General features: G+C 36.2%; 4 protein-coding genes across 17 annotated transcripts in view; all 4 read right to left on the bottom strand.

The window, feature by feature from the left end:
- Position 1: 1 nt before the first annotated feature.
- On the bottom strand, positions 2-3,826 carry LOC105284080 (juvenile hormone epoxide hydrolase 1-like). The gene is made up of 8 exons (XM_011347333.3): positions 3,639-3,826; positions 3,310-3,421; positions 2,974-3,166; positions 2,235-2,473; positions 1,980-2,095; positions 968-1,167; positions 660-894; positions 2-535 (listed from the first exon to the last, which is right to left on the bottom strand). Exons 1-8 carry the CDS (start codon positions 3,809-3,811, stop codon positions 268-270), a joined length of 1,536 nt encoding a protein of 511 aa, XP_011345635.1. The 5' UTR covers positions 3,812-3,826; the 3' UTR covers positions 2-267.
- A 407-nt stretch (positions 3,827-4,233) lies between these two features.
- Positions 4,234-8,474, bottom strand: LOC105284077 (juvenile hormone epoxide hydrolase 1). Its single transcript, XM_011347329.2, has 9 exons — positions 8,457-8,474; positions 7,417-7,494; positions 7,086-7,197; positions 6,681-6,873; positions 5,961-6,202; positions 5,688-5,803; positions 5,381-5,580; positions 4,833-5,067; positions 4,234-4,705 (listed from the first exon to the last, which is right to left on the bottom strand). Exons 2-9 carry the CDS (start codon positions 7,473-7,475, stop codon positions 4,438-4,440), a joined length of 1,425 nt encoding a protein of 474 aa, XP_011345631.2. The 5' UTR covers positions 7,476-7,494; positions 8,457-8,474; the 3' UTR covers positions 4,234-4,437.
- Positions 8,475-9,180: 706 nt separating this feature from the next.
- Positions 9,181-13,079, bottom strand: LOC105284076 (juvenile hormone epoxide hydrolase 1-like). The gene is made up of 8 exons (XM_026970736.1): positions 12,966-13,079; positions 12,632-12,740; positions 11,749-11,941; positions 10,802-11,040; positions 10,594-10,709; positions 10,301-10,500; positions 9,996-10,230; positions 9,181-9,861 (listed from the first exon to the last, which is right to left on the bottom strand). Exons 1-8 carry the CDS (start codon positions 13,022-13,024, stop codon positions 9,594-9,596), a joined length of 1,419 nt encoding a protein of 472 aa, XP_026826537.1. The 5' UTR covers positions 13,025-13,079; the 3' UTR covers positions 9,181-9,593.
- Positions 13,080-13,780: 701 nt separating this feature from the next.
- The window catches only part of LOC105284073 (thyrotroph embryonic factor), a 69,729-nt gene continuing 61,518 nt past the window's right edge, over positions 13,781-21,991 (bottom strand). For 4 of the 14 annotated variants that reach the window (XM_011347325.3, XM_026970737.1, XM_011347314.3 and 1 more), the window contains 5 exons: positions 20,176-20,321; positions 18,561-18,798; positions 17,979-18,127; positions 17,656-17,802; positions 17,113-17,248 (listed from right to left, as the gene is read on the bottom strand). In XM_011347325.3, coding sequence (XP_011345627.1) covers positions 17,162-17,248; positions 17,656-17,802; positions 17,979-18,127; positions 18,561-18,798; positions 20,176-20,321 — 767 coding nt within the window. In that variant the 3' untranslated portion in view covers positions 17,113-17,161. Of the gene's footprint in view, positions 17,249-17,655; positions 17,803-17,978; positions 18,128-18,560; positions 18,799-20,175; positions 20,322-21,991 lie in introns of all 14 variants that reach the window. The other 10 variants (XM_011347318.3, XM_011347321.3, XM_011347323.3 and 7 more) reach the window with 7 other exon arrangements.

The following is a 21,991-nucleotide window of genomic DNA, read 5'->3' on the forward strand; positions in this document are numbered from 1 at the left end:
TGCTGGGAAAACATGTGTTTATTAAAAACTATTAATAATTCCAAATAAAAGTTTGGATAACAATTTTAGCGTTAAAGCAAGCATTAAAAACGAAATAACATAACATTGCAAAAACTTAAATATTTTATTTAAAACTTTCACATGCCCAAAATGCAATAAGATGCAAGTAACGATTTTACTAATTAATCCACATTAATCCAACATTTTACATTGGATCCTATTACTTTCGTAATACATATAAGAGATATAACACAGTCAAACGTTCTTTCAAATTTTCGTGGGCTCTTTTATTTTCTTTCCTGCATTTGGAATATCTTTGTTGCCAGCTTTCTTTCTGATATCTTCAGTCTTTGATACAAATTCAAAGATATCGTCCGCCAACAGAGCTGGTTCCTCCATGGCAGCAAAATGGCCTCCGCGCGGTAAATAATTATATTGTATCAGATTAGTGTATCTGCTCTGAAGTAAATTTTCCGGATGGTAAAGTATCTCGTGAGGAAATGCTGCACACGCTGATGGCACATTAACGGGCAGACTAAACATAAAACATTATTATCAGAAGCAAATAGAAAATGTGTATTTTCTTTTAAACTAAACACAAAAAGCTTTTGATATATAAGTAGTTTTGCAAAGAAAGAAAAAGAAATGTAAAAACTCACTTCTCAAGTCCACTTTCCCGGTTGGTCTTATTAAAATTTTCCGCATAAATTCGAGCACTCGTAGTCATAGAATTGGTAATCCAGTAGAGCATGATATTATCCAAGAGCTCGTCTATGCTGTGTTTCTCGAGCAAACCACCGTCTGTTCGGAATCTGTACTCTGCATTCGTACCCGTACTAAACTTTTCCAAGATATACGCTGCCAATCCTACTGGCGAGGCTGCCACGGCCGTACCTTTAAAAAGAATTTATTGTTTCGATTTTCTCTTTCTCTCTGTCTTCAACAAGTTAGCTGTAACAAGTACTACCTATAGTGTCTGGTTTAGTAGCCTGAATGTGTAAATATCCCGATTCCTCAATGTTTCGACTTAGGTGGTAACTCAAAGGATACATTCTAGAGTAATATTCATTATCCACTATGAACCATGGAAAAATAGAACCCAGTAATCTCCAAAATACGTTTGTTATTGATAAATCTGCACACAAATTCATATGAAGACCAAGAACACTGAAAGAATAAACGTTTTCGCATATAATATCTGTCTTGTGCGGATATGCCATTAAGGGGGGAGCCTGCTTTAGAACGCTGAAAATAAGGTATATTTTACGAATTGTTTTTGGAGAAACTATACAGCGGATCATTATAAAACTTTTATGCATTTATTAGTACATGTTTAAAGATAAAAAAAATTATTTTTTGATTTGAATATATCGCTTGTAGAGGTCGTCCTGGAGAAATCTTAGTGCAGCCGCGTCACCGGCATTGCAAATTGGTGAGCATTCTCCTGCCTCCAAATTTCATCCAAACTGAAAAATTGAAATATGTTCTCGTTATTTATGAATTCCCATCGTCGATGAACCAAAGAGAGAAGAAAAAAGTTGAAAAGTGCCAAAATGGTGGAGCTTAGAACACAAAAGTACGATTTTTAGGCAAAGTTTTTGAACTTTTTCATGCAAAAATAATTGTTTAACTTAATGTTTTTATGAATATTAAAGGTTCATCGACGATGGGAATTCATAAATAACGAGAAAATATTTCAATTTTTCAGTTTGGATGAAATTTGGAGGCAGGAGAATGCTCGCCAATTTACAATGCCGGCTGCACTAAGATGCCTCCGGGACGACCTCTACAGGCGATATATTCAAATAAAAAAATAATTTTTTTATCTTTAAACATGTACTAATAAATGCATCAAAGTTTTATAATGATCCGCTGTATAGTTTCTCCAAAAAAATTCGTAAAATTATACCTTATTTTCAACGTTCTAAAGCAGGCTCCCCCCTTAAGTTATAAATATTGTGCTTTAGTAACATATATACTTGTCTGAGAAGAGACTAGCTAAATGCGTGACAATAGCGGAGCCCCAGTCTCCTCCTTGTACATAAAATTTGTTAAAACCAAGACGTAACATGAGGTTTTTGAATATAACGGATATCTGTAAGTTGTAAACAGTTATGAATATTCATGCTTGCGAGAAGGAATGTGTGCAATATTTGACATATCAGCACATTCTTTCCGCAATAATGTTTTGAATCTGCAGTGAATATTACGTAAGATGTTATTCACAATCTTACCTGTACTGGGCCTAATCCTGGTCGTACAGGCGCTTGCGAGAATGCAAAACCTGGAAGCGAAGGTGCGATCACCTCAAACACAAAGTCTCTGTCGGGACGTGGCGTCGTTAGCATAGGAATAATTTTTTGAAATTCCACGACGGATCCTGGCCATCCGTGTAAAATCAGCAATGGAAGAACCTTCACGTTCCGATCTGATGGTACATGTGGTTTCACATAATAAAAATGTATATCCAGACCTGCAAACATCAATATCATAACGTTTTTAGCTTTGTATTTTAAATTCAGTTAATTATTAAACATTAAGCTTTTGTGTTAATTTAAATACATTCAATATTCAATAATCGACTATTGTGTGTGTATTGTTTATGTACAGTCAGGAATATATTAATCAATTTGATGCTTTTTGTAATTTACATATTGGCACGACGATGATTAAAATATCTGCTGTTTAGTTTTATTATCTAGAACATCCTTAGCTCGCTTTACATGAAATCAATGCATTGGTTCAAGTTAAGAAACGCATTGCAACGGATCTTTTATGGTTACGTATCGGATGAGTCGGACGAAGTTGGATTTTAGCTCTCGCTGGTAGCAAACAGGAAGAGAAACGAATGTCGACAAAAAGGAGAAAAGCATTTACGAGAACCAGAACTCGTTCTTGAACTTTCAGATATATATCTTATCTTATATATCTTCAGATAGATATCTTTTTAAAGATGACAGAAATATTTATTACCTTGTATATTAGTCGTGTATTGTGGATGTTTGTTAAGTAGAGCTTGTCGCTGAGACCAGTTATATTTCGTACGCCAATATTCGAGAATATTTTCAAGATACGTCGTACTGGTGCCGTAAGTCCACGCAGTATTCTCCAACGGTGGCACCAATTCTCTTCTCTTTGCAAGCCGGTCTTTCAGGTCATCGATTATCTAATTCAGAAAATTATCGTTTAAAAAACAGATTATCATGCACATATTATTCTTTTCTGTTCGCTAAAATGACTCAAAACATTGTTATTTATTTTCATGTTTCGTTTTCACACATTTTAGACACTTTTTCACACGTAACTTACCGGACTTGTCACGTTGATAAGAAAAGGTCGTATTTCCTTTGATGCCCCTCTATTCTTTTCTGGTCCCCAGAATGGTTCAGGCAAGTTCGGTACATCTTTAACGGGACTGGTGCTGCACAGAACGATCTCAAATCTTTTTGTCTCTGAGGTTAGCCATTTATTATTATTATTATATATGATCTTCAGAAATGTGATATTGTCAATGTAAAAGTACAATACGAAGCGTGAGCGACAAAGGCAAACAGAAAAGAAAAAGTTATAAAAAGGCGAACCACTTTGTTTATAACCTTTGTTAAAATATTTGGAACTGGATCAATTGTTATACTTACCGGAACAAAAAAGCTATTCCGATGGCAAGAACGAAGATTACAGTTGTAGTCTTCCACATTGTGCAACCACACCACTTGATGTCAAACGTACAACTGACACTGAAGCGCTGCGTGCTGCTACGCGCGTGCTTGTGGGGACCAGAGATGGTAGGAGTATTATTGTGAAGATACATTTTCTCCTCGCGTCTCTTTCTCTGCGCCACTTATCTTATCTGATACTTAATATCGCAGATAAGCATGAGTCACTTCTTATGCAATTAGAGGCTTTCATGCGACTTCATGCTTACATTTCTTTATTTTATTATCATATTGTGCATATACATTTCCTGTATTTTGTAAATATAAGTAGTATTTTAAATTATAGCTAATTTTTTATATTCGTACATTTGCACTAAGAGTCATTCTTATAAACATCAGTTACTATTATATGTATGATTGTGCAGTTATTATTACCAATATTTAATAAATCGGTAAAATTATTTATCGTAGATTAGCAGTCGTAATCGTAAATATTGTTATGTACGCGTGAGCATAAACTATGAAAAATTAGAAAATGGGTATGTTAGAAATTGTAATATCAGATGAAAAAACGTGGTATTGGAAAAATAATCACTTTATTTTAAGACTGTTCTCATGTACAAAATTAGAAAAAAGAACCATTTCTCACAATAAAATAATCCAGTGTAACCAATACCAAAATAATTGGCATCAAACCTTCTCATATTTTCAGTAGATAATATAAAATATATAAACATTTTATAACAATTCATCTCTCACGAACCCCTAACCCTACAAATTTTTAAGTTCTTGTAGACTCTTTTATCTTTTTCTCCATACTTGGAGTATCCTTTGTGTCAGCTTTCTTCTTGATATCCTCAGTCTTGGATACAAACTCGAAGATGTCATTTGCTAACAGAAGAGGTTCCTCGAAGGCAGCAAAATGGCCTCCATGTGGTAAATGATTATATTGTATCAGATTAGTGTACCTGGTGCGAATAATGCTTTCTGGAGTGTAAACAAGCTCATGAGGAAATACTGCACACGCTGACGGCACATTAACCGGCAATCTAAAAATTAAACGTGCATTAGATCATGCATAAAGAGAAAATGATTGTTTTCTTTTAAAGCAAACACAAAAAGTTTTTATTTGATATAAAAGCAAATCTGTAAAAAAGAAGAATAAAATAGACTAACTCATCGATTCTGGTAGCCATATTAGTTTTGTTAAAATTCTCGGCGTAAAGTCGGAAACTCGTCGTTATAGAATTGGTAACCCAATAGAGCATGATATTATCTAAGAGCTCATCTAGAGTGAATTTCTCGAGCAAACCTCCATCAGGTCGATATTTATACTCATCATTCGTCCATGTACTAAACTTTTCCAAAATGTATGCTGCCAGTCCTTCCGGTGAAGCACCCACGGCCGCACCTTTAAAATTAATTTTCTAATACTTTGATTCTTAAGCGAGTAAATTGTGCGTACATTTTCTTGAATATTAACATCTCACATATTTAAAGATAAAGCTATTGATATATCACATTGATAAAAGTAAAACGAGCAAAAAGTTAGCCCTTGCAAATTTCTCATGCAATCTCATAGAAATTTAATTTGACCTGTAAACATATTATTTTCTTAACAACAATAAAATTTTATCTTTAACAATTGAAAAGTATCTATTAGTTTTGAGATCTTTATCAACGAATCATGTTAAAATCGTACATTTCTTCATATTAAAAAGTACCTGCAGTATCTGGTTTGGAAGCCTGTAAGTGCATGTATCCCGATTCCTCGATTATTCGAGTCATATGATAACTCAAAGGATACATTTTAGAATAATGTTCCTTATCGACTACGAGCGATGGAAAAACACTACCTATTGCAATCCAAAGGAAACCGGGCATAAATGGAACTACACACATGTTTGTGTGAACGCCAATAATGCTGAAAGAAAACGATTATTATCATATTTTCATATCATTTAGTATTATATTCGTCTCAAACATATTAAATATTATGAAATTAATGTAAACGTTGGATATTGTATATACTTGTCTGGAAAGAGACTAGCAAGATTTGAAGAGATTATAGCGCCCCAGTCTCCTCCTTGCACATAAAACTTATTGAAACCAAGACGCAACATGAGATTTTTAAATATAACGGACATCTGGAAGAGAACAAACAATAGTTAATATTCACACATTTGCAAATGTATGCCGATGGATTTAATATTTAACATATGTATCAGTACGTTCTTCGTATGGTGTATCTTCAAATGGATGTTACGTACTATTTAAGAGCATGTTTTTTGAAATGAGCTTTACCTGTGCTGCACCTAATCCTGGTCGTACAGCCGCTTGCGAGAATCCGTATCCCGGAAGTGAAGGTGCGATCACCTCAAACACGAAGTCTCTGTCGGGATGTGGTTTCGTTAGTAGGGCAATAATTTTTTGGAATTCCACTACGGATCCTGGCCAGCCGTGTAAAATCAACAATGGAAGAACCTTCAAGTTTGGTCGATCTGATGGTACCTCTGGTTTCACATGATAAAAATGTATATCCAGACCTGCAAACATCAAACTTATATTATTTATTTAGCTCAGTGCTTAATCAATCGAACAATAATCAAACTTCCACGTTAATTTAAATACATGTACATTCAATAGTAAACAATTGCTGTTATGCAATCAGGAATTAATCAATCAATCTGACGCGTTTGTACTTTGCTCTTATTGCAACAACAATAAAAATACCTGTTGTTCATTTTTCACCGTGTTATTAGGTTGCTTTACGCGAAACCGTACTTTTTATTTCGGTGAGGCAAGGAATGTAACGGATCTTTTATGATTGAAACCCGGATGGGTTATTTGAGTCAGTTCTTCTCGTTAATAGTGGATCGGAGAAAAAATGAATACGAGAAAGTAAAAATTCATTTATGATAGTAGGATGCGCTAATTATATTTGTAGCAACAATCTTTCGCTTCAATGAATCAGATCGTTTAAATAGTATCATCCTCTGCAAATGGCAACTAATAATGGGTTACCTTGTATATTGGTCATGTACTGATGATATTTGTTGAGTAACCTCTCCCGTTTGTTCCAGTTATATGTCGTGCGCCAATATTTAATAACATCTTCGAGAAATGTTGTATTGATGCCGTAAGTCCACCCAGCATTCTCTAACGATGGCACCACTTTTCTTCTATTTGCAAGCCGGGCATTCAAGTCGTCGATTACCTTATTAAGATAATTATCTTGTAGAAATAGATTGTCACGAATATTATTCTTGTGCTTTAGATTAGATTAAATTAATATTACATTTTTCTCTCTTATTATATAATGACATACATGTAACGATATACATGTAAGAGATTATAGCAGATATTGATAGCGGTTCCGTGAAGTTATTTGCTTCAATGAGTAAGCGAAATTTTTGTTGCATAACTTACCAAGTCCGGTATACTGAGGGTGAAAGTTCGAACATTTTGTGGTGCCCCCTTATTTTCCTCCGGTCCCCAGAATGTTTCTGGTAATTTCGGCACATCTATGACGCTACTAGTGCTATATAGAAATTGACAGTTTTAGACACTTTTGTCAAACTACAGATTTATCATTTGTTATATACAAGTGCTAAAAATATGCGAAACTATCACTATCTGAGGAAATAAAATGTTGAAAGAGAATAATAAGAAAAGAAATATTATAAGAGAAATTCAATTACTTTGTTTTATAAACGTTTCGAGAATATTTACAATTGAGTTATTCGACTCTTGTACTCACCGAAACCAGAGAGCTATACCAGTGGCAAGAACCAAGATCACAATCGTACTCTTCCACATTATGCATCCACTTGTTTGACTGGAAATGTACGACTGAAGGTTACGTGTTGCTATGTACGAAAGAACTACTATGGTAGGGATAGAAGTGCTCGATAATATGTATCTTCACGTCCCCTCTTTTTATGTCAATTATCTCATCAGGTATCTTGTTACGCAGATAAATACGAGTTAGTAGCATTAAGCATATAAAGTAAGTCTGGGATAGATGGTCATTTTCTTTTTACATGCCGAAAACGTAATGTTTTTCAATAAAAACATCTTAAAATATAATATATAAAATATCTTAATAATATAGATTTTTTAAAGGTTATTTTTAATGATATTATTTTAATGTTTTCTGTCATAAAATATTATTTCTAGAATAAAGTATATATATAATTTCCGCAAAATGTTTTTAGAAGTGCAAGGACCATGGCTATCTCTTCCATATATCTAAGAGATGATCACAGAGAACAAAGTTAAGTGGACAAATGTAAAATTAATGTAAAAATATATAAAAGAGAGGGAAAGAATAATTCTAGACTGCAACAACTAGGCCTTACAATTACAAAAACATACTTCTTATATTTTTAGAAAAAAGATTTTAACGAAAGTTGTTAATAGCGTCGTTATTATGGATCCTTTTCTTTCTACCTTCCACGAGTACTATTTGTTTTAGGTATGTATTTGATCATTTCTGCATTTCTGAATTTCTGAAAAGAGAAATTTTAAAGAAAAATATAATAATAATTCCAGAGGTAAAGAACTATTCCGGAACTACTATGGCCATTTCGCCTCTCTTTGGGAGAGATGACTGTAGCATTTTATAAAAATGGCAGGCACGAGTAAAAACTGTATGACGTCAGCTGCACATAGAGAGCTTTAGATAAACGTAAAATCTTAGTTTCAGTTTATAGCAGATATTTCTAATATTTATGCAGAAATAATAACATATGAAAAAATTGTTGCAGGCAGTAAAGTTTAAAATGGAAATATATTCACATTTATAACGTTTTTCTGCAGAACGTTAAAGTTTCTGTTGCAAAGCCACACAAGCTCGCCACAAACTAAGTGATAACATAGTTGTGCGACTAGTAGCGAAATTAAAATCATCTCTCCTGGCCATCTATCTCAGAACTGCAAAATTAAGTGGATACAAAAGATTTAGTTCTATTTCTTGTTTTCGCTTTTAGATGCATAATATATGCAATACAATTCAGTCATTAAAATATTTGCGTTTTTTCTGCCTTCATTTCTCAAATTTCGAATTCCTTTACGAAAAATGTTTTTTCTCAGCCACATCTCGAAATTATTATTCACTTACAAAGTGCATTGATTAGGAATAACTGATAATCCAAAGGCGCCAAGTTGGGTGAATATGCCGCGACAAAAAACTTTTCAGTTCAAGTCCAGAATAGTGTGCTGAATACGAAAAGCATATATAGCTTTTCATTGCTCATTGTTTTTCGAAGTTATGTTTATCATTAAATCATGACATATGATGTTTTATAAATTTCGATACCAACTCTTCAAAAATTAAAATTAAAATTAAATTTAAAATTAAAATTAAAAATAAAATTTATTTGAAGTTTAATTAACCATACCAGAGCGCTGAAGGAAAGATTAAATCTTTTGCATACTATTTACATATCTTATAATATTAAATCAGCGATTAGTTCTATTCATTAAATCTGCACAGTTACTTATAAATATAGAAAAACAGATATTTATATTGTATTTTTTTATTTAACGTATATTTTATAATATTTAATCGAAATATATTTACATAGTTCTTACGTAGCTTCACTTGCACATTCTAATTTTAGGATATATAAAAAAATATTGTTGTACATACATACACGTGAACATAAATAATAAAAAATTAAAATATGTTCCTAGTAGAAACTTTAAATAGATATATGAAAGTTTATAATACAAATTGGAATACGTTAGAGAATATAGCATCAAATGAGAAACTTTTTATTAAAAAAAGAATTATTTCATTTTAAGAACTTCCATATGTACAAAATTAGAAAAATGTAACAACATCGTTTCTAGCAGTAATAAAATAACCTTATGTCCATCACATTTTACATTAAACATTACTTTTTCAGTAGATATAGCACAGTTCAACAGTTTTTAAGTTTTACTAGGTTCCTTTACTTTCTCCGTTCTATTTGGAATATCCTTATTCTCAGCTTTCTTCCTGATATCCTCCGTCTTGGATACAAACTCAAAAATATCATTCGCCAGAAGAGAAGGCTCCTCCATGGCAGCAAAGTGGCCTCCGCGCGGTAAATGATTATGTTGTATTAGATTAGTGTACTTGTATCGAAGGAGAACTTCCGAATGATAGAGTATCTCGTGAGGAAATGCTGCACATGCTGATGGCACATTAACTGGCAATCTAAAAAGTACATACATATATTACTCTCAGCATAAACAAAAACGTATTACTTTGATTTCTTTGATGTGAGCACAAGAAAAAGAATATTTGATTCAAGGATAAATTTATAATTAAGAAAAATTAAATAGACTGACTCGTCGAGTTTTCTCGCCAGGTTGGTTTTATTAAAATGCTCCGCATAAATTCGAACACTCGTGGTTATAGAATTGGTAATCCAGTAGAGCATGATGTTATCCAAGAGCTCATCTATGCTGTGTTTCTCGAGCAAACCACCGTCTGTTCGGAATCTGTACTCTGCATTCGTACCCGTACTAAACTTTTCCAAGATATACGCTGCCAATCCTACTGGCGAGGCTGCCACGGCCGTACCTTTAAAAAGAATTTATTGTTTCGATTTTCTCTTTCTCTCTGTCTTCAACAAGTTAGCTGTAACAATTACCTATAGTGTCTGGTTTAGTAGCCTGAATGTGTAAATATCCCGATTCCTCAATGTTTCGACTTAGGTGGTAACTCAAAGGATACATTTTAGAATAATGTTCGTTGTCGACTACGAGCGATGAAAAAACGATACCCAACAATCTCCAAAATATATTGGGTATAATCGTGCTTACACACATGTTCACATGGACGCCAAGAGTGCTGAAAAAGAACAATCGTCGTTTTTAGCTTTAATAATTGTCTTATATAACTGTTATCGAATTAATATGAATATTATGCATTAGTATTATATACTTGTCTGAAAAGAAACTGGATATGTGCGTGACAATAAGGGAGCCCCAGTCTCCTCCTTGCACATAAAACTTATTGAAGCCAAGGCGCAACATGAGGTTTTTAAATATAACGGACATCTGAAAGGAACAAACAATTATCATATTCCTTTGCTGTAATATCTTTAATAAATGTTACAACGTAAGATCATGTATTTCGAAATGTGCTTTACCTCTGCTGGGCCCAGTCCTGGTCGTACAGCCGCTTGCGAGAACCCGTATCCCGGAAGTGAAGGTGCGATCACCTCAAATACGAAGTCTCTGTCGGGACGTGGCGTCGTTAGCATAGGAATAATTTTTTGAAACTCCACCACGGATCCTGGCCATCCGTGTACAATCAGCAATGGAACAACTTTCAAGTTCCGATCTGATGGTACGTGTGGTTTCACATGATAGAAATGTATATCCAGACCTATAAGACAATACAGACGTCAAAACAAAATTATTCACTTCATAACTTTGTGCTTCAAATGTATTTTTACTAACTTTCTTTGTTCATGACATAATAATAACAAAGTTCTGAGAATATTATAATATATAATATAACATATGAAAATATAACATATAATAATATGTAAGAAATGTGCACATACACAATATAAAGTATAAATATTGTTACAGAGTGGAAATGAAAACATAGTTAATTATACAACTTATAATCGAGGTTTCTCGTCTTAACTTCAATGTATTCAATAACTGGCAGCTCAGTTTTTTATGTACCTACGAACATGTATGTCATTCTAAGACTTTGCATCCTGACGTAGCAATATTTAATCTACATGTTATTCGTTTCTTACCAGTCAACTTATTATAGATAAAACGGGCTTCTTATTTCAATCCAACAAACAAGAAACATTTGACGTAAGATAGCTTTTCTAGAATCCAGAATCGTAAATGGATTATATTTAAATTATCATTTAGGTCAACATTTATGTTTATTATTATTTCTCGTTAATAACGAAACAAAAAAGAACATTTATGAAAACGATGCCTAATTTCTAGAATAATTCTTACGTTTCTTTCATTCGCCATTTTTCGTATAGCAAGATTATTCGCAAATACTAGTCGCAAAGAAAGACATGCGCAGTGTGAGCATGCGAGTGATCAAAAAATCTATTACCTTGAATATTGGTCACATATTGAGGATACTTGTTGAGCAGTGCCTGCCGTTCAGTCCAGTTATACTTCGTACGCCAATGTTCAAGAACATTTTCCAAGTAGGTCGTACTGGTACCGTAAGTCCACGCAGTATTCTCCAATGGTGGTACCAATTCTTTTTTCTTTGCGAGTCGATCTTTCAAATCGTCGATTACCTTATTCAAAAAATATTGTTCCATTTAATACGTAAGCAACATCTTTTAGAAATGTCTAATTGTCTATTAGTCAGAAATAAATTGGAAATTATCTAGAAATAAAATCAAGAAAATAAGCTGTTTGTACATATTTATCAACTCAGAAGTAGGCAATCATTTTGATAATCATCTTATACTTTGCTTAATTTGTCCTAAATTACTTAACGAAGAAATTTAGAAAGCACAATATAGTTTCTATAAAGTTCTTTGAAATTTCATATGTGAAATTGTATGCATGATGTTTATTTTATTATTTCTTTCACTAAATTCGAATATCTTTTAACAGTCATCAAATGTCAGATTTGGTTACATAATAGATAAATCTGCTATTGATAACTGAAGGTGATTTATTCATATTAACAGAAATGTTGTTTTTTAACATCGTGGTATGATAGCGAATCATTGCTAAATATAGTATCACGCCTTATACCAGAAATAAATTTGCAAACTGCATCTCCTCTATAATGTATGCATTGGAGATAGACAAATAGGTGAAGTCACTCTTTTTTATGTTTAATTAATATTATTCTTCTTGCGATTATTGTAACCATATGTTACAAAGTGTAAGAAAGTAACAAAGATACATGTAATATTCTCGGCAAAACATTATTAATTTTAATGGATAAGCTCAATTTTCTTTTCGTTACTTACCGACTTTGGCACTTCGATAACAAACGATCTTATTTCCTCCGATGCTTCTCTATTTCTTTCAGGTCCCCAAAACGTTTCAGGCAAGTTTGGTACATCTCTATCATCCTGACTGCACAGAAATTAACACTTTCAAATTTTTCTTGATCAATTAGACGTTACTTACTATTTATTATATATACTTTTAAACGTCACATATTAGTGTAAAAATCAAGGTAAATTGAGAAAAATGGTAAGAAAGAAAAAAAATCATTGGTCAAAGAAAAATGAATGAAGTTTTACTTCATAAAGCCTGAAATTTCTAGAATCGATTTATCCAATTTTTTCTCATACTTACTTTAACAAGATAGCTATGCCGATGGCAAGAACTAAGAGCACGGTCGTAGTCTTCCACATTATATGAACGTCTCGTTTGACATGTAACGTGCGACTGAAGGTTGCGTGCTACAGCGCGCATTATTATAGTCAGCGAACTAATTGCAATCACATAAAAGCTAATTTATATTTTCGTGTAAATGTTTTATACCAATTGTGTCATGTGTATCTTGTTTTTAAGATCAGCGTTATGCAGCATCTTTTATGCAAGTATATTAAAGATAATTTTTTCCAATTTTTTATTAATCGTATATTAATTCTTAAGTAACTTTTGTTAGTTATTTCTAGGATTATTATACATATTTTAATATTTTTTACAAAGAAAACCACAACTTTAGAGAAAATATTCCTTTAACTTCTCTTTCATTATTATAATATAATACAATATATACAATAAATTTACTATTTTTCTTGTGTATATGTGTATGTTTCATATCAAGATATGTATTCCGTGACATATTATATGAACATAATCCGTCTTATATGTACATGAATATTTAACTCCTCACAATAATATAAGAAATCGCGATGAGTAAAAAGCAAAAACTTTAGAAATATTATATGACTTATTCTATGGACATGATGAAATCCCTGTCCTTTCATATTGCATACTTACCATCAAATTTGCTCCAGAATATATGATTTTAAGTTATATTTTAGATGAGTCAATTTCTGAATCGGGAAAACTAAGAAAACTAAGAAAAATATTAAAATCTTTCTTGATTTTCAAGAAAATTAAGGAACACATGGATGGTAAAACAGGGCACAACCATAGGATTCAATTAAAACAATAACAAATACATATATTTCTCGAAATGTGATACAATAGGTTTCTTGTGTTGGTCATACCTAATCTTTCTCATGTTCTTCTTTTTTTTTAAAGTGGATCGGACGATTATTCATCGAAGACGCGGCGGTGTGTCCTCTATCTCATTTTCTTACCATTCTATTTGGAGCAAAGCCAGCGACCGCGTCTGTCGCGCTGCTAGATAATTCTCTATTATTTTATTTATTACTATCATCGGATTGCGGTGTATGTCAATCATGCTGCTAACGCGCTTCTTATAGGCCAATAACTTGTGCCGAGATCCACATCATACCACACACTCAGTATCATTAATAATGGCGAGAAGCTCGAACAGAGAAGATCAAAAAGGAGACAATCCAATTTGTATCGCTAGCACGCGCGACGTCGTAACAAAAGCACTGTCGTCCGTCTGCGACTCGTGATCATCTCGGATATTTCAAGAGTAAATAGCAAGAATGCAGAAAGATAATTTCTCTCGTCTTTATAAAAATTGTCGTATCGCCCTTAATGATGACGAGTGTGCGTGACAAGCAGACACACACGCACGAGCGTATTGATACCGGCTCGCGCTAATCTTCAAGTAAGTATTGTAGACGACTGAAAAAACTTCTTTGCGATCTACGTTAATGCATAAGAATGAGGCGAGAAAATTCGTATACAATCAAACGTGAAATTCTCCGTTCGTACTGCCATCCGCAATACCGTTCTAATTTCCTTGCCGAGAAACAAGCCACGTATAATGACTGCTTTAACAGTCAACATTTCCGGAAAGAAAATTTTGTGCGCCTAGTCTAAACTATTCACGAATCTGGATGGACGAAGGCGAAGGATTCGCTAATTTTGACGACGCGAGATGTCGATTCAGTGGTAATTCATCGCGAATATCGCTCGGAATTCATCAACGCAACGTTTCTCTGCCAAAATGTACAAGGCAATCGTGAAGAACTGCAACCAGATGATTTCGCGCGCGACAAATCACTCGAACGACGATATAAGGCATCGGACAATATCGAATTATTGCGCTCGCGCATGAACGTGCAACAGTCTATCCGCGGAATGGGCCCTACGACGAAATTACGTATACAATTTTATGCAATGTAACGGACGTACGAAAAGTAACTGGTACAACAAGTAAATATTTAATATAAAACGCTCGATAGATTTGGAGAGTGTCACTAGAGAATAAAATATGCTTTCGCGTTCGGTCGGCGAAATCGTCCTACGTTATCTAAAGCGAGTTTGTCGTCGGTCACATGCGAATCGAAATTCCGTTACACCGTATCTCACTGTCTCGGCCGATAAAACGATACGCGTTGTACAAAATTTCCATGTCAAGTATCTCGAAAGAAAAGTCAGATTGTTACGTATCGCCGGTATACGCGAACGTTGAACGAAATCAGGAAAGTTTCATTCGAGCGTTTGTAACTCCGTCAAAGTGTTCTTAAAAATCAACGTGACGACTGCGAGTTACAAGTCCCACTCGTCGTTTTAGTTCGTCTCGCTCACGCGCAATGTTAAAAACGCACAAACTGTACAATTTATTGTCAGCAATTGTGCAACGAACAGAAGTCGTTCTCTTTCTCAGGAACGCCGTTCAATCTCGCGTTGATCCACGGAAGTTATCTCATTAAAAATATTTCATTATCGAAAAAGCGCGTGTTTCTTCGCCGGTTCCACTTTTGCTCTCTCGATCGGCATCACCGTTTTCACGGTGGACAAAATAAACATCTAAAAACTTAAAAAGAAATGGGGGAAGGGTAGGGGGAGGGGCCAGTGCACGCGAGCCTATGCAGCTAGCTTACGTTTAAGCACGATGATCGTATCCTCGTGTCGTGTACATGTAACATTTCGCTTACGACGCCTACGATTAACGTCGACGATGCACGCGCCCATCTGTGTGCACTTAGGAAACTACGCGATCCGATCGCCGGACGATTCGTTTCATCTATCACCTCGAGCTCCACGCTGATGAACCCCGCGTCGAAGACAGTAATCATCAACCGTTTGCCAGGATGACTCGATGCGTCTTAAAGTATATTTTACAAGAGGGCATCCTGTACAAAATTTGTTCGCTACACGGCGAATGATCCTCGGGATGGGCCCGTCCATCGTTCGCACCCCGAGCCGCCGACGTAGGGCCAGCGGATATATCTTGAAAGAAGAAAAAGATAGAGTCGCGTCGCGACGCCTTCCGCGCACTCCTCGCGTGGCCGGATTGATTCTTTAGCTACACGCTAAACAAGAGATAGATAGAAATAGGTAGAGATAGGTCGATAGACAGATAGACAGGCAGGTAGGGTAGGTATAGGTAGATAGATAGATCAGGTGAGTGAGTGATGAAGATGGAAGGAGAGAGACAGAGGGAAGAAACGATGAAAACGAAACACGTATCATCTATCTTACGATTAAAACAACTAGAATCACTTGTGTACCATCACCACGTGGGATATGCTACAGTAATTAACACATTCTCGGAGAACCAGGATAATTAATTAACCCGTGCGCAGAAAAGCGTCGTGTTCTCCCAACCTTCTCCAACCGCTCGCCTCCGCTCCGTGTCGACCTAACGATACAGCTTCTTACGTATGGCAGTGCTCAGCGCCGACGAGATTCGCCGTTTCTACACCGTGATAAGAAATATAATCGAATTTTCTACGACTCGAAAGACAGTACAGCTGAGTCTCGTAACGATCTGATTCCTGCGGGATACGACTCACGCTGCGCAAATTGGAAAGACTTCTTCTTTTCGTTCCTCGCGAAACCGACGTATCTCGTCGAGCGCGGCACGCTCACACGTACGTGACGAACGTATCGTCTTCCTCAAACGCAGATACTTGTGTGTATGCGTGTGTGTAATAGATCTATATATATATATATAATTTTTTCTTTTTGCTTCATACATATACGAATATATATATATATATATATATTCTTTATGTATATATATCCATATATAACGCGCGCACGCGCGTGTATATGTGTATATAATCTAACTATACATATAACTATTTACAAGTGGTGTGTTTGTGGAGTTTTCTAGAGCGGGACAAGGAGCGAGGACTCAAGAATTTTTCATCTATGGTGAAAGAGAGAGAGAGAAGTCGAGAATAGGGGTCTTCGGAGATTTTTCAGGAAGTTAGTTGTCGGCTCTAGGGCGGCGGCAGTCGGGTCGGGATTCGTGGTATTCGTTCAATACGCTTCGCATCCTCTTCGCTTTCTCCGCAAAGGTGAAGACTGCTACGCGCTGCGGCTGTAAGCGAGGGAGCTGCAGTTGGTGTTACGCGCCCTCATGTCCGCGTCTCTCTCTCTCTCTGTGTCGCTCGAGTTGATGCATGGACGACGACGAGGTGTTAGACGTCCGTGTACTTGCTCAATTTGTCGCGCAGCAACATATTCTCGTTTTTTAACCGATCCAGCTCCTGCCGTAGACCCATATTCTGCGAAGAGAAGCGAAAAGTGAGAATTCGGTTGACCGTTTTCTCCCTCTAAGCGAAGGAAGTCATGAGAATGATGATATAGTCTTCAGCAAAGGGTATATTTTGATTGTTCTCAACTTTGTGGACGTGTAAGATGGTAAATTGTCTTGGAACAATCTTGACAAATTGATAAAAGCAGTTTATTATTAGCAGTTATACTTCAGCCATTAAAGACAACATCGTTTTCAATTCGTTTCAACTTATTCAATATCAAAAAGTCTGTAACTCGGTTTCTGTTCGATTGCGATTCTACTTTTATTTTGGATCTTCAAATCTCATAAGCTTGCGACTTGATAGCATCAGTGGATGCTACCCAGGAGCGATTTCGAATTCGATTTTTCGAATTTCCAACCGTGGGAAAAACTCACCTCTTTCTCGAGGAAGCCGGCCCTGAGTGCTATCTGGTTCTCCTTCATGCGGCGCGCGTCTCGCGATCGTTTCGCTGCCATATTATTCTTCCTACGACGCGCCCAGTATTTGTCATCCTTCAAGTCATCCGGAACGAACTGAGGCCACAAATGGAAGAAAGAAAAAAAAAAGATAATAACATAAGAGCACATTGGAAAAGGTTCCAGCATTCATCGCGGGAAACTCGCAACATGTGACTAAAAATTTCGTTCGTTTGGCAAATGTAGCAATTTTCGGAGAACCGGAGGATGCGAGTAACGAGATGATTGCGGTAATAACTCACCTGTTTCCGCGATTTCTTGATCATAGGTTGAGGTTTGAGCTCCTCGTCGGAGAAGGCCCTGGTGCGGGGATCGAAGTCTCGCCCCGATGAGGCCATCGAGAGCGCTATAAGAGACAAGCCATATTGTATTCGTGACGAGTCCTCGGAATCTGTTGCGCGGAAGGGGAACAATTGACAATGTCGACGTTAGTCTAGTTTGCTGCGATGTGCTCGACCAGCTCGACGTTATCGTGATGCAGATTCTGAGATGCGTATCTCTAGCCTTTTTTTCTTTCTCTCGATGAATTGCAGCTGCAATGACTCTTATCGATACCGTTTCCTTCATACTTCGTCCCTTCGTCACTCCGTTTATAGCTTTACGCAGTCAAGCAAAACCTTTGATTTATGATCTCTTGTTGCATTCTTCTTTTATTATGCGTTTTACCTTATTTCTCTTAATTTTGCAATCCACTTTCCGTACATTGTCCAGCGCGTTCTACTTTATCGCTTTGCATGAAACCGCGTAGAACACATCTCAGGATCTCGACATCGCGAACGACGAGGAATAATAATGAAAAGGCGAGAAGACTGCTTTCTACTCACTGGAATCCGCGGGAGAGGGTGGGTTCAGGGTGTCCGGTGAGCAGCATTCGCTAGGCGATGGTGACCTCTCGCGCTTGGTAACTGGCTCCAGATGGAGACTCGCTGGTCCCTGGTGTCCGGCGGCCTCGGTGTTGTTGATTTTATGAAGTTGACTACCCTGCATAGCACCTTGTCCGCCGCCAGCCACACCGTCGACGGGGATGCCGTTTTCGGAAAGAAACTCATCGAGATCGACGTACTACCAACAGAGATCCGAGATGTCATTTCCGAGATGGCTTCTCGGAGCTTTGTCAAGTTCAGGCAGGACCTATCTGACGCTTTTAGGTAAACTAGACGGATATCTAGAATCCCACGCGCGAAATGTTTCGAAAAATCGTTTAATGATATTGTTTCTATTATGTACTACTTTTCATCGATACTACTGCTAATGAATCGAATATCGTTTGCATCTTAGATCTTGCATCTTTTAGAGTAGATAATTTCATAATATTTTATTTAATTTGTCAAAGAGCCAAGTACTTTAAAGATAGATCCCGTAGAGCCATAGAATTAATATCTGTCTATAGAAAAACTGAATCCACGTAATGTTATAATTTGAGAAAGAAAATGTAATTTTATATATTTGTAAACCGTTTTAACAGAAAATAGTTTTCTATTGCATTTTATTTTTTTAAATTTATAAATTTTTTTTAATTTATCAAATTTCTTTATCAAAGTTCAAGCACTTGTGTCACGATGAAAGGAATGCAGAAAACGAATGGAAGAAATGGTGAAAGTTGGCGAGAGGCTTGTAAAGAGTTTCATTTTTTTTCAAAAATCATATTATTTGTACACATCTGCATCTCACAAACATGTTTTAACGATTACTTCTTAAATTCATGCGCATGCGCATTCATATAGTAGCTATGTAAACTAACACGATAAATTATTCACGTGATATTACCAATAGGGATAATAGAAAATTTCTTCAGGAACAGTTTTGCGTTTTACACACACACACACACACAGGATTAACGAGAGATAGTTTTTGACACGTTATTTAGATAATTTTGCTAAAAATAATAACAGGATAGAAAAGAATAACCAAACTTCCTCGATTTCGCCGAGGCATAACGGAGAAAGCGGTCGCTATCGTAGCGATTGCATAGCAGCTTAATATTCGGCTTCCCGGTTTCTCGATCCAGGAAGGCGAATTATAACGGAGTAAGTGTTACAACGATGCAATGGTGCGCTACATTGATTCTATTCTATTACATAGCGTGTGTAATAATTTCCGGGATATACAAGAGCGCTTCACGAAACGCATTCCCAAATCAATGCATGAAAATAATTAAAAAAAGAATCTGCGTAAATAATCTTTACTTATCAAATAAGAAATCTTTAGTCACATTATCGGCCGCGTTATCGTGATAGGTAGTAAGTAGATTTGAAGATCACACGGGAAACATAGATTGCGTCAATGGATGTTTAGTGGATCGAACCAAACGACAAAACAAACGACACAAGACGATCAGCCAATCTAATCTCCAAATTTTGTACAGATTTATGTATTAAACACTTTTGGGATTAAATTCAGCCAAATTGAGGGCTTACCGTATCGCGCCTTTATACATACATGGTTCAATACCTTCAGGTCGGCATCGTAGGGCAAAGTTTTGTCCCAAAGATTGGGACCGAGGAAGGCGGCCTGCGCTTCCACGTTGCCCCAAAGTTCGCCGTCAGCATCCTTCTTTTCCTCTGGCCCATCTTTACCTTGTTTCCCTGAAAGCGTAGTTATATTTAATCAGCTAACGATATTCATAATCTTGTCTAATATATTTTGCTTAAATAATTTTTCATAACATGCAATACGAATCCGGACAATGTAAGGTATAATTTGACGATAATTTAGAGACATATTATTAAACGAGATGACTTTAACGAGCTCTTAAGCCGTTAACGAATGTATTTTAATGAATAACGTCGTCATTATGTGCAAAGTCTGTTGTTTTATCGCGGGAAACCTCTTTTTATCGGATTATTACTCATATATTTATGTAGCGCTTTATGACTGTTAAACACAATATCTTTTCTAAAGAGACATGTCGAACGCATACAGGAACATGTTGAGAATGCTAAAGAGGAAGCGGCCTATACGCCACCATATATTCTCTCGCTTTGGTAATCTGTTCTTCTCATCCGGAATTTCCGGTATACGACGTTACGTATTTTTTACACAATTCAGTGCTTGTTCTGCAATGTGCGACGATCTACAATTTTAAATATGTAAAATTCGGCTTTCAGTACTTTCAGTACTACGTTTCTTACTGTTGTATTAGCCTTTTTACAACACTTTTTAAAACAGGAAATTCTTTTCTGAAAGAAACGAGAAAAAAGAGTACAAAGATAGTCGACAGCCTTGAAGATGCCTATCCAGAAATAGTAGACAAGACCGTCATCTTTCATTCTGCCTCTTCTCGTCTTCTTCTCTAAACCTTTTTCACAGTCTATTATAAGCCTTCATTAATGACTGATAATGATAAATTATAGAATTACAATACAAAATAATCAAGCGATGCACGTCGAAATCCTATGTATTTCTGAGTGGCTTTGTATCAACAAAGTTTGACGAAATCGTCCAGCTATCTAGGTCCGTGTTTCTGCTTCGATAGTCGCCAAGAAATGTTTGGGTCGACTGTCAAGGCTATGAGAACGTGCCTTGTCACGCTACGATGTTAGTTACTAAGCATCGGATGAAAATAATAAGTTATGATGATGATGGCGGTGATAATGATGATGATGATGATAATGATAATGGTAATAAATAATTGATGAGCGATAATAATAGCGATGATGATAATGATCATGACGACGATATGATGAAAATGGTAATGATGGTAACGATTGTTTGCAAATATGTCTATGTTGAATAATTGTAGGATTGAAAAAATCTCTTTCTCTCACTCCATATGAAAATTGATAAAATTTAGGCCTTATACTGATCCGATAACCGGATCCACAAATATTGCCACCTTTTCTGGAGCATACATCGCGCAGAATATTATTCTCGTGTCAGAGCATGCCTCCATTCGGTGGTATGCTAATTCCACCAGTTCGCTACTTTTTCACATCGGTTTACAGAGCGTCAGCTAGGCCGCTCGCTCTCGCTACGGACGGTTCGCCGAGGTTTGCGGTTTCTGCCGTGCCAATGCGCTCTATTCAACTATTGTTGCAGTCGTGCCTGTAAATTCAAGGCTGCACTCCACAATACCGCGTCCTGTCCCGACGAGTGTGGGTATACACTTGCGCGGGACCACGCGATAGGTAGGAGGATACGCGAGATGGTAGTTGCTCTTTCAAAAAGCACCGCTAACAACATTCCTGGCAGCGACGAGACACGCTTACGAATATCACCGCTCAAAGAGATCCGTTCTGATGACATGCATTCTTGC

Source organism: Ooceraea biroi, chromosome 6 (assembly GCF_003672135.1).
Source record: "Ooceraea biroi isolate clonal line C1 chromosome 6, Obir_v5.4, whole genome shotgun sequence".
Taxonomy (NCBI): domain Eukaryota; kingdom Metazoa; phylum Arthropoda; class Insecta; order Hymenoptera; family Formicidae; genus Ooceraea; species Ooceraea biroi.

What these genes read in the sequence shown, in the direction of transcription:
- LOC105284080 (XM_011347333.3), bottom strand. Translation starts at nt 3,811, where the DNA reads ATGTATCTTCACAATAATACTCCTACCATCTCTGGTCCCCACAAGCAC. An exon ending in GGAATAGCTTTTTTGTTCCG is followed by an intron (nt 3,422 to 3,638) that starts GTAAGTATAACA and finishes CGTTCTGTGCAG; the next exon opens with CACCAGTCCCGTTAAAGATG. An exon ending in CGGGAAAGTGGACTTGAGAA is followed by an intron (nt 536 to 659) that starts GTGAGTTTTTAC and finishes TTTTATGTTTAG; the next exon opens with TCTGCCCGTTAATGTGCCAT.
- LOC105284077 (XM_011347329.2), bottom strand. Translation starts at nt 7,475, where the DNA reads ATGTGGAAGAGTACGATTGTGATCTTGGTTCTTGCCACTGGTATAGCT. An exon ending in CAGGATTAGGTGCAGCACAG is followed by an intron (nt 5,804 to 5,960) that starts GTAAAGCTCATT and finishes GTTCTCTTCCAG; the next exon opens with ATGTCCGTTATATTTAAAAA. An exon ending in GCTAGTCTCTTTCCAGACAA is followed by an intron (nt 5,581 to 5,687) that starts GTATATACAATA and finishes GTTTTCTTTCAG; the next exon opens with CATTATTGGCGTTCACACAA.
- LOC105284076 (XM_026970736.1), bottom strand. Translation starts at nt 13,024, where the DNA reads ATGTGGAAGACTACGACCGTGCTCTTAGTTCTTGCCATCGGCATAGCT. An exon ending in ATATGTGACCAATATTCAAG is followed by an intron (nt 11,041 to 11,748) that starts GTAATAGATTTT and finishes ATTGTCTTATAG; the next exon opens with GTCTGGATATACATTTCTAT. An exon ending in TACTAAACCAGACACTATAG is followed by an intron (nt 10,231 to 10,300) that starts GTAATTGTTACA and finishes TTCTTTTTAAAG; the next exon opens with GTACGGCCGTGGCAGCCTCG.